We start from the raw sequence: 16,201 nt of genomic DNA, 5'->3' as shown, positions 1-16,201 counted from the left end.
TGACACTGTGATTTAATGACACCTTACTGTGCTATATTGACACTGTGATTTAATGACACTTTACTGTGATGTATTTACACTGTGATTTAATGTCACCTCACTGCACTGTGTTGACACTGTGATTTAAGGACACCTCACTGCACTGTGTTGACACTGTGATTTAATGACATCTTACTGTGCTATATTGACAGTGATTTAATGACACCTCACTTCACTGTATTGACACTGTGATTTAATGACATCTTACTGTGCTATATTGACAGTGATTTAATGACACCTCACTGCACTGTATAGACACTGTGATTTAATGACACCTTACTGTGCTATATTGACACTGTGATTTAATGACACTTTACTGTGATGTATTTACACTGTGATTTAATGTCACCTCACTGCACTGTGTTGACACTGTGATTTAATGACACCGCACTGCACTGTGTTGACACTGTGATTTAATGACATCTTACTGTGCTATATTGACACTGTGATTTAATGACATCTTACTGTGGTATATTGACAGTGATTTAATGACACCTCACTGCACTATATTGACACTGTGATTTAATGACACCTTACTGTGCTATATTGACACTATGATTTAATGACACTTTACAGTGATGTGTTGACACTATAGTTTAATGTCACCATACTGGGCTGTATTGACACTATGATTTAATGACACTTTACAGAGATGTGTTGACACTATAGTTTAATGTCACCATACTGGACTGTATTGACACTATGATTTAATGACACTTTACAGTGATGTGTTGACACTATAGTTTAATGTCACCATACTGGACTGTATTGACACTATGATTTAATGACACTTTACAGTGATGTGTTGACACTATAGTTTAACTTCACCATACTGGACTGTATTGACACTATGATTTAATGACACTTTACAGTGATGTGTTGACACTATAGTTTAATGTCACCATACTGGACTGTATTGACACTATGATTTAATGACACTTTACAGTGATGTGTTGACACTATAGTTTAACGTCACCATACTGGACTGTATTGACACTATGATTTAATGACACTTTACAGTGATGTGTTGACACTATAGTTTAATGTCACCATACTGGACTGTATTGACACTATGATTTAATGACACTTTACAGTGATGTGTTGACACTATAGTTTAATGTCACCATACTGGGCTGTATTGACACTATGATTTAATGACACTTTACAGAGATGTGTTGACACTATAGTTTAATGTCACCATACTGGACAGTGATGTGTTGACACTATAGTTTAATGTCACCATACTGGACTGTATTGACACTATGATTTAATGACACTTTACAGTGATGTGTTGACACTATAGTTTAATGTCACCATACTGGACTGTATTGTCACTATGATTTAATGACACTTTACAGTGATGTGTTGACAATATAGTTTAATGTCACCATACTGGACTGTATTGACACTATGATTTAATGACACTTTACAGTGATGTGTTGACACTATAGTTTAATGTCACCATACTGGACTGTATTGACACTATGATTTAATGACACTTTACAGTGATGTGTTGACACTATAGTTTAATGTCACCATACTGGACTGTATTGACACTATGATTTAATGACACTTTACAGAGATGTGTTGACAATATAGTTTAATGTCACCATACTGGACTGTATTGACACTATGATTTAATGACACTTTACAGAGATGTGTTGACACTATAGTTTAATGTCACCATACTGGGCTGTATTGACACTATGATTTAATGACACTTTACAGTGATGTGTTGACACTATAGTTTAATGTCACCATACTGGACTGTATTGACACTATGATTTAATGACACTTTACAGAGATGTGTTGACACTATAGTTTAATGTCACCATACTGGGCTGTATTGACACTATGATTTAATGACACTTTACAGTGATGTGTTGACACTATAGTTTAATGTCACCATACTGGACTGTATTGACACTATGATTTAATGACACTTTACAGTGATGTGTTGACACTATATTTTAATGTCACCATACTGGGCTGTATTGACACTATGATTTAATGACACTTTACAGAGATGTGTTGACACTATAGTTTAATGTCACCATACTGGACTGTATTGACACTATGATTTAATGACACTTTACAGTGATGTGTTGACACTATAGTTTAATGTCACCATACTGGACTGTATTGACACTATGATTTAATGACACTTTACAGTGATGTGTTGACACTATAGTTTAATGTCACCATACTGGGCTGTATTGACACTATGATTTAATGACACTTTGCAGTGATGTGTTGACACTATAGTTTAATGTCACCATACTGGACTGTATTGACACTATGATTTAATGACACTTTACAGTGATGTGTTGACACTATAGTTTAATGTCACCATACTGGACTGTATTGACACTCTGATTTAATGACACTTTACAGAGATGTGTTGACACTATAGTTTAATGTCACCATACTGGGCTGTATTGACACTATGATTTAATGACACTTTACAGTGATGTGTTGACACTATAGTTTAATGTCACCATACTGGACTGTATTGACACTATGATTTAATGACACTTTACAGTGATGTGTTGACACTATAGTTTAATGTCACCATACTGGGCTGTATTGACACTATGATTTAATGACACTTTACAGAGATGTGTTGACACTATAGTTTAATGTCACCATACTGGACTGTATTGACACTATGATTTAATGACACTTTACAGAGATGTGTTGACACTATAGTTTAATGTCACCATACTGGACTGTATTTACACTATGATTTAATGACACTTTACAGTGATGTGTTGACACTATAGTTTAATGTCACCATACTGGACTGTATTGACACTATGATTTAATGACACTTTACAGTGATGTGTTGACACTATAGTTTAACGTCACCATACTGGACTGTATTGACACTATGATTTAATGACACTTTACAGTGATGTGTTGACACTATAGTTTAATGTCACCATACTGGACTGTATTGACACTATGATTTAATGACACTTTACAGTGATGTGTTGACACTATAGTTTAATGTCACCATACTGGACTGTATTGACACTATGATTTAATGACACTTTACAGTGATGTGTTGACACTATAGTTTAACTTCACCATACTGGACTGTATTGACACTATGATTTAATGACACTTTACAGTGATGTGTTGACACTATAGTTTAATGTCACCATACTGGACTGTATTGACACTATGATTTAATGACACTTTACAGTGATGTGTTGACACTATAGTTTAATGTCACCATACTGGGCTGTATTGACACTATGATTTAATGACACTTTACAGTGATGTGTTGACACTATAGTTTAACGTCACCATACTGGGCTGTATTGACACTATGATTTAATGACACTTTACAGTGATGTGTTGACACTATAGTTTAATGTCACCATACTGGGCTGTATTGACACTATGATTTAATGACACCTTACTGTGATGTATTAATACTATAGTTTAATGTCACCATACTGGGCTGTATTGACACTATGATTTAATGACACCTTAGTGTGATGTATTAATACTATAGTTTAATGTCACCATACTATTGTGTATTGACACTATGATTTAATGACACCTTACTGTGATGTATTAATACTATAGTTTAATGTCACCATACTGGGCTGTATTGACACTATGATTTAATGACACCTTACTGTGATGTATTAATACTATAGTTTAATGTCACCATACTGGGCTGTATTGACACTATGATTTAATGACACTTTACTGTGATGTATTAATACTATAGTTTAATGTCACCATACTGGGCTGTATTGACACTATGATTTAATGACACTTTACTGTGATGTGTTGACACTATAGTTTAATGTCACCATACTGGGCTGTATTAACACTATGATTTAATGACACCTTACTGTGATGTATCAACACTATAGTTTAACGTCACCATACTGGGCTGTATTGACACTATGATTTAATGACACTTTACTGTGATGTATTAATACTATAGTTTAATGTCACCATACTGGGCTGTATTGACACTATGATTTAATGACACTTTACTGTGATGTATTGACACTGTGATTTAATGACATCTTACTGTGCTATATTGACAGTGATTTAATGACACCTCACTGCACTGTATTGACACTGTGATTTAATGACACCTTACTGTGCTATATTGATACTGTGATTTAATGACACTTTACTGTGATGTATTTACACTGTGATTTAATGTCACCTCACTGCACTGTGTTGGCACTGTGATTTAATGACACCTCACTGCACTGTGTCGACACTGTGATTTAATGACATCTTACTGTACTATATTGACAGTGATTTAATGACACCTCACTGCACTGTATTGACACTGTGATTTAATGACATCTTACTGTGCTATATTGACAGTGATTTAATGACACCTCACTGCACTGTATTGACAGTGATTTAATGACACCTCACTGCACTGTATTGACACTGTGATTTAATGACATCTTACTGTGCTATATTGACAGTGATTTAATGACACCTCACTGCACTGTATTGACACTGTGATTTAATGACATCTTACTGTGCTATATTGACAGTGATTTAACGACACCTCACTGCACTGTATTGACACTGTGATTTAATGACATCTTACTGTGCTATATTGACAGTGATTTAATGACACCTCACTGCACTGTATTGACAGTGATTTAATGACACCTCACTGCACTGTATTGACACTGTGATTTAATGACATCTTACTGTGCTATATTGACAGTGATTTAATGACACCTCACTGCACTGTATTGACACTGTGATTTAATGACATCTTACTGTGCTATATTGACAGTGATTTAACGACACCTCACTGCACTGTATTGACACTGTGATTTAATGACATCTTACTGTGCTATATTGACAGTGATTTAATGACACCTCACTGCACTGTATTGACACTGTGATTTAATGACACCTTACTGTGCTATATTGACACTGTGATTTAATGACACTTTACTGTGATGTATTTACACTGTGATTTAATGTCACCTCACTGCACTGTGTTGACACTGTGATTTAATGACACCTCACTGCACTGTGTTGACACTGTGATTTAATGACATCTTACTGTGCTATATTGACAGTGATTTAATGACACCTCACTGCACTGTATTGACACTGTGATTTAATGACATCTTACTGTGCTATATTGACAGTGATTTAATGACACCTCACTGCACTGTATAGACACTGTGATTTAATGACACCTTACTGTGCTATATTGACACTGTGATTTAATGACACTTTACTGTGATGTATTTACACTGTGATTTAATGTCACCTCACTGCACTGTGTTGACACTGTGATTTAATGACACCGCACTGCACTGTGTTGACACTGTGATTTAATGACATCTTACTGTGCTATATTGACACTGTGATTTAATGACATCTTACTGTGGTATATTGACAGTGATTTAATGACACCTCACTGCACTATATTGACACTGTGATTTAATGACACCTTACTGTGCTATATTGACACTGTGATTTAATGACACTTTACTGTGATGTATTTACACTGTGATTTAATGTCACCTCACTGCACTGTGTTGACACTGATTTAATGACACCTCACTGCACTGTGATGACACTGTGATTTAATGACATCTTACTGTGCTATATTGACAGTGATTTAATGACACCTCACTGCACTGTATTGACACTGTGATTTAATGACACCTTACTGTGCTATATTGACACTGTGATTTAATGACACTTTACTGTGATGTATTTACACTGTGATTTAATGTCACCTCACTGCACTGTGTTGACACTGTGATTTAATGACACCTCACTGCACTGTGTTGACACTGTGATTTAATGACATCTTACTGTGCTATATTGACAGTGATTTAATGACACCTCACTGCACTGTATTGACACTGTGATTTAATGACATCTTACTGTGCTATATTGACAGTGATTTAATGACACCTCACTGCACTGTATTGACACTGTGATTTAATGACATCTTACTGTGCTATATTGACAGTGATTTAATGACACCTCACTGCATTGTATTGACACTGTGATTTAATGACACCTTACTGTGCTATATTGACAGTGATTTAATGACACCTCACTGCACTGTGTTGACACTGTGATTTAATGACATCTTACTGTGCTATATTGACAGTGATTTAATGACACCTCACTGCACTGTATTGACACTGTGATTTAATGACATCTTACTGTGCTATATTGACTGTGATTTAATGACACCTCACTGCACTGTATTGACACTATGATTTAATGACACTTTACAGTGATGTGTTGACACTATAGTTTAACTTCACCATACTGGACTGTATTGACACTATGATTTAATGACACTTTACAGTGATGTGTTGACACTATAGTTTAATGTCACCATACTGGACTGTATTGACACTATGATTTAATGACACTTTACAGTGATGTGTTGACACTATAGTTTAATGTCACCATACTGGGCTGTATTGACACTATGATTTAATGACACTTTACAGTGATGTGTTGACACTATAGTTTAACGTCACCATACTGGTCTGTATTGACACTATGATTTAATGACACTTTACAGTGATGTGTTGACACTATAGTTTAATGTCACCATACTGGGCTGTATTGACACTATGATTTAATGACACCTTACTGTGATGTATTAATACTATAGTTTAATGTCACCATACTGGGCTGTATTGACACTATGATTTAATGACACCTTAGTGTGATGTATTAATACTATAGTTTAATGTCACCATACTATTGTGTATTGACACTATGATTTAATGACACCTTACTGTGATGTATTAATACTATAGTTTAATGTCACCATACTGGGCTGTATTGACACTATGATTTAATGACACCTTAGTGTGATGTATTAATACTATAGTTTAATGTCACCATACTATGGTGTATTGACACTATGATTTAATGACATCTTACTGTGATGTATTAAAGGCCCAATTCACTTGCCCCGGGCAAGTGTGAATTGAAGGTTTGGCTATTTTAATGCATGGTGTTAATAACTTGCATAGCCTATGACGCATCCTGTTTCAGCGGTCCAACATCACGTGACTTTGATTGACAGTAGTAATTATTCAAGATTAGTCGCGCATCCCTTTCCCGGTTCATGTTTTTTATTTTTATCCGCCAAAATCTCAGCTCGTACACAATTTATTGTCATAAATATTACACACAGTCACTGCTGTGATATTCATAGTCACATGCATCCACTTTGGCACGACATAATCGACCTGTAAGTTCGAGAAAACATGTTTTTACCGGAGCTTGGCTGGAGCTGTTTACTACAGCGTGACAAGCAAGGAAATAATCCCTATTGTTTAGGAGCGTATTTATAGTATACCTGGGCCTTTAATACTGTAGTTTAATGTCACCATACTGGGCTGTATTGACACTATGATTTAATGACACTTTACAGTGATGTGTTGACACTATAGTTTAACTTCACCATACTGGACTGTATTGACACTATGATTTAATGACACTTTACAGTGATGTGTTGACACTATAGTTTAATGTCACCATACTGGACTGTATTGACACTATGATTTAATGACACTTTACAGTGATGTGTTGACACTATAGTTTAATGTCACCATACTGGGCTGTATTGACACTATGATTTAATGACACTTTACAGTGATGTGTTGACACTATAGTTTAACGTCACCATACTGGGCTGTATTGACACTATGATTTAATGACACTTTACAGTGATGTGTTGACACTATAGTTTAATGTCACCATACTGGGCTGTATTGACACTATGATTTAATGACACCTTACTGTGATGTATTAATACTATAGTTTAATGTCACCATACTGGGCTGTATTGACACTATGATTTAATGACACCTTAGTGTGATGTATTAATACTATAGTTTAATGTCACCATACTATTGTGTATTGACACTATGATTTAATGACACCTTACTGTGATGTATTAATACTATAGTTTAATGTCACCATACTGGGCTGTATTGACACTATGATTTAATGACACTTTACTGTGATGTATTAATACTATAGTTTAATGTCACCATACTGGGCTGTATTGACACTATGATTTAATGACACTTTACTGTGATGTGTTGACACTATAGTTTAATGTCACCATACTGGGCTGTATTAACACTATGATTTAATGACACCTTACTGTGATGTATCAACACTATAGTTTAACGTCACCATACTGGGCTGTATTGACACTATGATTTAATGACACTTTACTGTGATGTATTAATACTATAGTTTAATGTCACCATACTGGGCTGTATTGACACTATGATTTAATGACACTTTACTGTGATGTATTGACACTGTGATTTAATGACATCTTACTGTGCTATATTGACAGTGATTTAATGACACCTCACTGCACTGTATTGACACTGTGATTTAATGACACCTTACTGTGCTATATTGATACTGTGATTTAATGACACTTTACTGTGATGTATTTACACTGTGATTTAATGTCACCTCACTGCACTGTGTTGGCACTGTGATTTAATGACACCTCACTGCACTGTGTCGACACTGTGATTTAATGACATCTTACTGTACTATATTGACAGTGATTTAATGACACCTCACTGCACTGTATTGACACTGTGATTTAATGACATCTTACTGTGCTATATTGACAGTGATTTAATGACACCTCACTGCACTGTATTGACAGTGATTTAATGACACCTCACTGCACTGTATTGACACTGTGATTTAATGACATCTTACTGTGCTATATTGACAGTGATTTAATGACACCTCACTGCACTGTATTGACACTGTGATTTAATGACATCTTACTGTGCTATATTGACAGTGATTTAACGACACCTCACTGCACTGTATTGACACTGTGATTTAATGACATCTTACTGTGCTATATTGACAGTGATTTAATGACACCTCACTGCACTGTATTGACACTGTGATTTAATGACACCTTACTGTGCTATATTGACACTGTGATTTAATGACACTTTACTGTGATGTATTTACACTGTGATTTAATGTCACCTCACTGCACTGTGTTGACACTGTGATTTAATGACACCTCACTGCACTGTGTTGACACTGTGATTTAATGACATCTTACTGTGCTATATTGACAGTGATTTAATGACACCTCACTGCACTGTATTGACACTGTGATTTAATGACATCTTACTGTGCTATATTGACAGTGATTTAATGACACCTCACTGCACTGTATAGACACTGTGATTTAATGACACCTTACTGTGCTATATTGACACTGTGATTTAATGACACTTTACTGTGATGTATTTACACTGTGATTTAATGTCACCTCACTGCACTGTGTTGACACTGTGATTTAATGACACCGCACTGCACTGTGTTGACACTGTGATTTAATGACATCTTACTGTGCTATATTGACACTGTGATTTAATGACATCTTACTGTGGTATATTGACAGTGATTTAATGACACCTCACTGCACTATATTGACACTGTGATTTAATGACACCTTACTGTGCTATATTGACACTGTGATTTAATGACACTTTACTGTGATGTATTTACACTGTGATTTAATGTCACCTCACTGCACTGTGTTGACACTGATTTAATGACACCTCACTGCACTGTGATGACACTGTGATTTAATGACATCTTACTGTGCTATATTGACAGTGATTTAATGACACCTCACTGCACTGTATTGACACTGTGATTTAATGACATCTTACTGTGCTATATTGACAGTGATTTAATGACACCTCACTGCACTGTATTGACACTGTGATTTAATGACACCTTACTGTGCTATATTGACACTGTGATTTAATGACACTTTACTGTGATGTATTTACACTGTGATTTAATGTCACCTCACTGCACTGTGTTGACACTGTGATTTAATGACACCTCACTGCACTGTGTTGACACTGTGATTTAATGACATCTTACTGTGCTATATTGACAGTGATTTAATGACACCTCACTGCACTGTATTGACACTGTGATTTAATGACATCTTACTGTGCTATATTGACAGTGATTTAATGACACCTCACTGCACTGTATTGACACTGTGATTTAATGACATCTTACTGTGCTATATTGACAGTGATTTAATGACACCTCACTGCATTGTATTGACACTGTGATTTAATGACACCTTACTGTGCTATATTGACAGTGATTTAATGACACCTCACTGCACTGTGTTGACACTGTGATTTAATGACATCTTACTGTGCTATATTGACAGTGATTTAATGACACCTCACTGCACTGTATTGACACTGTGATTTAATGACATCTTACTGTGCTATATTGACTGTGATTTAATGACACCTCACTGCACTGTATTGACACTGTGATTTAATGACACCTTACTGTGCTATATTGACACTGATTTAATGACACCTCACTGCACTGTGTTGACACTGTGATTTAATGACATCTTACTGTGCTATATTGACACTGATTTAATGACACCTCACTGCACTGTATAGACACTGTGATTTAATGACACCTTACTGTGCTATATTGACACTGTGATTTAATGACACTTTACTGTGATGTATTTACACTGTGATTTAATGTCACCTCACTGCACTGTGTTGACACTGTGATTTAATGACACCGCACTGCACTGTATTGACACTGTGATTTAATGACACCTTACTGTGTCATATTTTCAGTGATTACCTTACCTTTTCAATATGAATACTAATCAGTTGTATATTTATCTGCCTGTAGATTGATGCAGACAATACTCATTCTGGTCAATACTTGTTATCAGATTATCAAGATTACCAAGATCCACATGTTGAAAAGTATGATATTTTGAAATCCCAATGTAAGAAACAAATGATTGTTGGATTTAAAAATGGCCGAAGTGACAATTGTAGTACGCAGATTACACTCAGCAATGATAGTGGGTCTGGTAACCAAGGTAACAAAAGACAACATAGAGATATTTGTGATGAGGATGAAGGTCTACCAAATGCAAGATTATCATCTACTGAAAGTGATGGTAAAGAAGATGGTAAAGAAGATGGTGATGTCATGAGAAAACATTGTAAGGACAAACAGACACCACCCTTGGCTGTGGTGCTTCCTCCTAAATCGCCTGATGACTACAGTCAGTTAACTAATAATGATAACATTCATTTAGCAAAAATGCCAAGTTGGAATAATTCAAAAATAAAATCACAATTACCAAGTCAGCAAGGATATTGTAAAATTTCGGTAGGAGGTGTTGTTATGGCAACAGCCATGCAAGCACCGGTATCTAGAGTACCTAGAACAGTGCATATACTGACTCGTCAGAACCACATTCCTACATGTGTTGGAGAATCAGTCAATGGTGTCCATGGCAACAAAACATTAACATCATGTCAAGTGACTGCAAAACAAGCTGCAGTACAGATACATAACCCATGCAATGTAAGCAAAGTGTCAGTCAATAGAAATCAAGCATCAAACAGTGATGAGGATCTTGGGTACAGCCAAGTGTCGGCCAATAGAAATCAAGCATCAAACAGTGATGGGGATCTTGGGTACAGCCAAGTGTCGGCCAATAGAAATCAAGCATCAAACAGTGATGAGGATCTTGGATACAGCCAAGTGTCGGCCAATAGAAATCAAGCATCAAACAGTGATGGGGATCTTGGGTACAGCCAAGTGTCGACCAATAGAAATCAAGCATCAAACAGTGATGAGGATCTTGGGTACAGCCAAGTGTCAGCCAATAGAAATCAGGCATCAAACAGTGATGAGGATCTTGGATACAGCCAAGTGTCAGCCAAAAGAAATCAAGCATCAAACAGTGATGAGGATCTTGGGCAGAGCCAAGTGTCAGCCAATAGAAATCAGGCAACAGATAGTGATGAGAATCTTGGGTACAGCCAAGTGTCGACCAATAGAAATCAGGCATCATACAGTGATGTCCCCATCACAACCAATGACAATGCTGCAATTTGCAATCAAGGTGATAATGGGTATTGTAAAGTTACTCTTAATGGCCATCCAGTGATTCAGGATGATTCTTCTAGCATGTGGAGTGATAGCAGTGAAAGTACTTACCCACCAGACAGCATTGATGGTGAAGAAGTGATACACCAGTCACCATATAGAATGTCTGGTTATGTAGCGCAGCAACCAACAACACAATCCATAAATAATACTGGTGTGAGACAAGAAGCTGCTGGTGATCAATCAACATCACAACACATACATGGTTATGTTGCACATGACACTACTGGTAGTCAGCCAATGAACAGACAACAAACATCACAACCCATAAATAATGGTTATGTTGCACATGACACTACTGGTAGTCAGCCAATGAACAGACAACAAACATCACAACCCATAAATATTGGTTATGTTGCACATGACACTACTGGTAGTCAGCCAATGAACAGACAACAAACATCACAACCCATAAATAATGGTTATGTTGCACATGACACTACCGGTAGTCGACCAATGAACAGACAACAAACATCACAACCCATAAATAATGGTTATGTTGCACATGACACTACTGGTAGTTGGCCAATCAACAGACAACAAACATCACATCCCATAAATAATGGTTATGTTGCATGCGACACTACCGGTAGTCGGCCAATGAACAGACAACAAACATCACAGCCCATGAATAATGGTTATGTTGCACATAATGGCAGTAGCAATAAGTCATTGAACAAATAGCAAACATCACAACCCATAAATAATGGTTATGTTGCACATGATATGTATATGAAGAAGAATAATGAGGGAAATAGTGATGTTGCTATGGAAACATTTACATATGTAACTTCACAAATTTGGATATGTGCATAAGTAGAATTCTCTCTCTCTCTCTGTCTATATATATATATATATATTGAACTGTAAATCTGGTCACATTGATTAATGTAAATATGATGTATGTATATATTGCTTGTTTACACTTGAACTCCACTGTCTTAATTGTTATGTCATTTACAGTCAATATGTTACTTTGATTTTTTTTCATTTTCAAAATATATATATATATATTGGTAGTCAATTGTTTTTTGTGTGCAAAATCTTGAACAGTAGTAAGCATGATAATGAAACATTATTATGCAGATTTCAGGGAAAAAAATTGATTCATCATTAATCGTTATTTAAAAAAATGTTGGATTTTTGCATTCTGCAGGATAAGCAAAGATGAGATGTGTGAGCCTAAATGAAATAATGTATTGCACAACAATGGACATGCAGATAATTATATTATTCTGGTTTTGAGTCAATGAAACACTATATCATCCAGGTTTGGGGGCAATTGAAACATGATTAAATTATTCAGGTTTGGGACCAATGGATCACCATAGGTATCCAGGTTTGGGGGCAATTGAAACATGATTAAATTATTCAGCTTTGGGACCAATGGATTACTATAGGTATCCAGGTTTGTGACTTCTTAGTCTGCTTTGAAAGATAGTAAACAAAATGCACCACTTTGATTTCAGAACTTGAAATAAAGATTTCTAGAAACAAATGTAGGTTTTAGTTCCTCATATAACATTTAAGTTAGATGCACCTAAGCTGCATTGTATTTTAACCTAATATAAATATGGTTTTTATTTTTTTATTTTCTCATCCATAAATAATTTTGGCACTCTCCTAAAAAAAAAAAAAAAAACATTTTTGGTGAAAAATCAGAAAAGAATGTCAATTGTAAAAAATGTTACCAGATTTAATTTAAAATATCTGTCACTAAGATAAGAACATTGACATTGTGATAAAAATATATTTTTAGTATTTTTTTTTTCGGGTCAAAATATTGAACAATGGTGATGCTGATCTGAAGGGAATCACCAAGCGATAATAATCTGAAACAGTTGAGCAAATGTCTTTGAGTTATTTGAAATTTATTTTCTTGTTGTGCCAAGTAATTAACTAGTCTGCATTATCACCACCCTTGTTCTAGCACACAATTTCAGTGAAGCTATCCATAATGACAAGACGACGGCCGAATATTAAAGTATACGTTCTCTGGAAAAGATGTTTAGTCCAGTGACATATGTGACTATGCAAATCACTTGTGATTATGCAAATCACTTGTTACTATGCAAATGACTTGTTACTATGCAAATGACTTGTGACTATGCAAATCACATGTGACTATGCAAATCACATGTGACTATGCAAAACACATGCATTTTTTCAATTAATGATGTGTTTGTTATTCATTTTTACATTATTGGTATAATTTATGTTTTGATGTTATTGAAGCACTTTGAAATAGATAGTACAGTTACAATTTTATTGCTTTCACTAATAAATATGATGAGAAAAACAAAAGAAAATTGTTGTTAATTCTTAAAGATCATATTTTACATGAATACTAACAGACATTTGTTGTGTAATTCAAACTGATCAATTCGTCTGAGCTATTTAGTTTCAAGTAATTTATATTTAGATTATTTTGTTAATATACAGAAGTCAAGTATGTTATTAAAAAAATTCGTAAAAACTTGGAATTTATGTTGTTAAAGTGCGGTGGTTATCATGTGAATAATATAGTAATTTCATGTGAATAAACAATGTATTTTACACGCGTTGCTATGAGTCCCATATCGAACAGGACGCAGCACGACGACTGCCGCCCTTTAAGCCTCAAATAACTTAATTCTCAACGTGTCCATTTCACATATCAAATTGTCTAACTTGATATACTGTCCAGTAATTGCATATCTTAATTGAATATACATTACTGTATGAGAAGCCGTGGATTCCATAAGAACGGTACAATGCAACAAAAGGGAGTACAGTTTCTATTAGAGCATACACATTTGGTGAATTGTTATGGTGGTTGTGATTGGCTGTCATCAAGTATGTGAGAATCTGCATTACGTACGCTGCACATATATCATGCTTACAACAGCCAAGATGTTGTGTTAAAGCGGGGGAGTCGTCACCTACGCATGTGACAGGTGGCCATAACGTGTCATTATTTACAAACTAGCATTTACTCATAAGCCTTTGCGTTCCTAGCGTGTGTTGTTATCATCGCTTGGGACTCATTTCCCATGTGTGCGCAGGTGACGACCCTCTCGCTTTAATATGGTAGCAACAGGATAAGTTCTAAGAAATTATCAATTTTCACTGCTTAGAAAAAAATTACCAAGCAGTGTATTGGGCCCCAGGGTGGCCATACATGCCGCAAACATCTTTCCATCAAGGGTCCAGTGCTTCGTATAAGTCATTACTTTTGATATAAACTTCTTGTTATCGCCCTCACCACTTGGTGTGCAATAACCTGGTTACCTTCCTTAGTTTGTGGATTCCTTGCCGTTCATATAACTGATTGTAACCCATTCATTGAAGAAAACTTTGTAGCATATATACACCACAGTCAGGTAAGACATCTTTATACATGTACATATTACACACAAATTTATAGACCGAAATGAAATCAGTCCTGTCAAACTTTATCAAAAACTTTGGCTTGGTTATGAAGACACTTCTTTGTTCTTTTAAGTTTTAACACATAAATTAGAATGTGTTAGAACAGTCTACATAGATCACTGTGTATTCTCACATGACATGTAGGTGCTGATTGAATTTATAAATATTTATGTTTTAAATTTAAATATACCAAACTTACCTGACATTGGTATACAATGAAAGCCAGAAGGCTGTGGTCGTTATAACCAATTTTATAAAAATTCAATTTTATAAATCAAAATGAATGTCAGAATTTAAATTCACCAATCTAAAACTGATATTGTGACATCACAGTTAGTTCTAATTAATATTAATGATTAGTTTAGCATTATCCAATCAGCATGCCCTTTATTTTGATTAAGTGGGTGGCCACTGTTGGTATGTCACCAAAAGGTATGTGCATGCCCTAGGCATGGAAAATGTTTAGTCCTTGAACCAATCACTATTAAATGTTTGAATTTGAATGACAGCTGATAATCAGTAATTTTTCATAAATACGTATATAAACAAAACTCCAGCTTTGTGCCTTTGACTGTATAATGTGACTTCACACTCATTAGTTTTCTGATGGTTACAAAGCAGTTATAGAAGTAGAGACAAAAAAACACATTAAAACTATTGTTTTCTAATCTATTGGCATTTAAAAGAATTATGAAAACTATTTTTTTTAATTAGATTG

At 35.2% G+C, this 16,201-nt stretch overlaps 1 protein-coding gene across 4 annotated transcripts in view; it reads left to right on the top strand.

The window, feature by feature from the left end:
• The window catches only part of LOC146738929 (uncharacterized), a 110,684-nt gene extending 96,303 nt beyond the window's left edge, over positions 1-14,381 (top strand). For 3 of the 4 annotated variants that reach the window (XM_085503246.1, XM_085503247.1, XM_085503248.1), the window contains one exon: positions 10,795-14,381. In XM_085503246.1, coding sequence (XP_085359372.1) covers positions 10,795-12,756 — 1,962 coding nt within the window. In that variant the 3' untranslated portion in view covers positions 12,757-14,381. The remainder of the gene's footprint in view (positions 1-10,794) is intronic. The other variant, XR_014930384.1, reaches the window with a different exon arrangement.
• The last annotated feature ends 1,820 nt before the right edge of the window (positions 14,382-16,201 follow it).

Source organism: Saccoglossus kowalevskii, chromosome 9 (genome assembly GCF_978046115.1).
Source record: "Saccoglossus kowalevskii chromosome 9, keSacKowa6.1, whole genome shotgun sequence".
NCBI lineage: Eukaryota > Metazoa > Hemichordata > Enteropneusta > Harrimaniidae > Saccoglossus > Saccoglossus kowalevskii.
The sequence above is the reverse complement of the archived record's forward strand: the minus strand, read 5'-3'. Positions and strand labels throughout refer to the sequence as shown.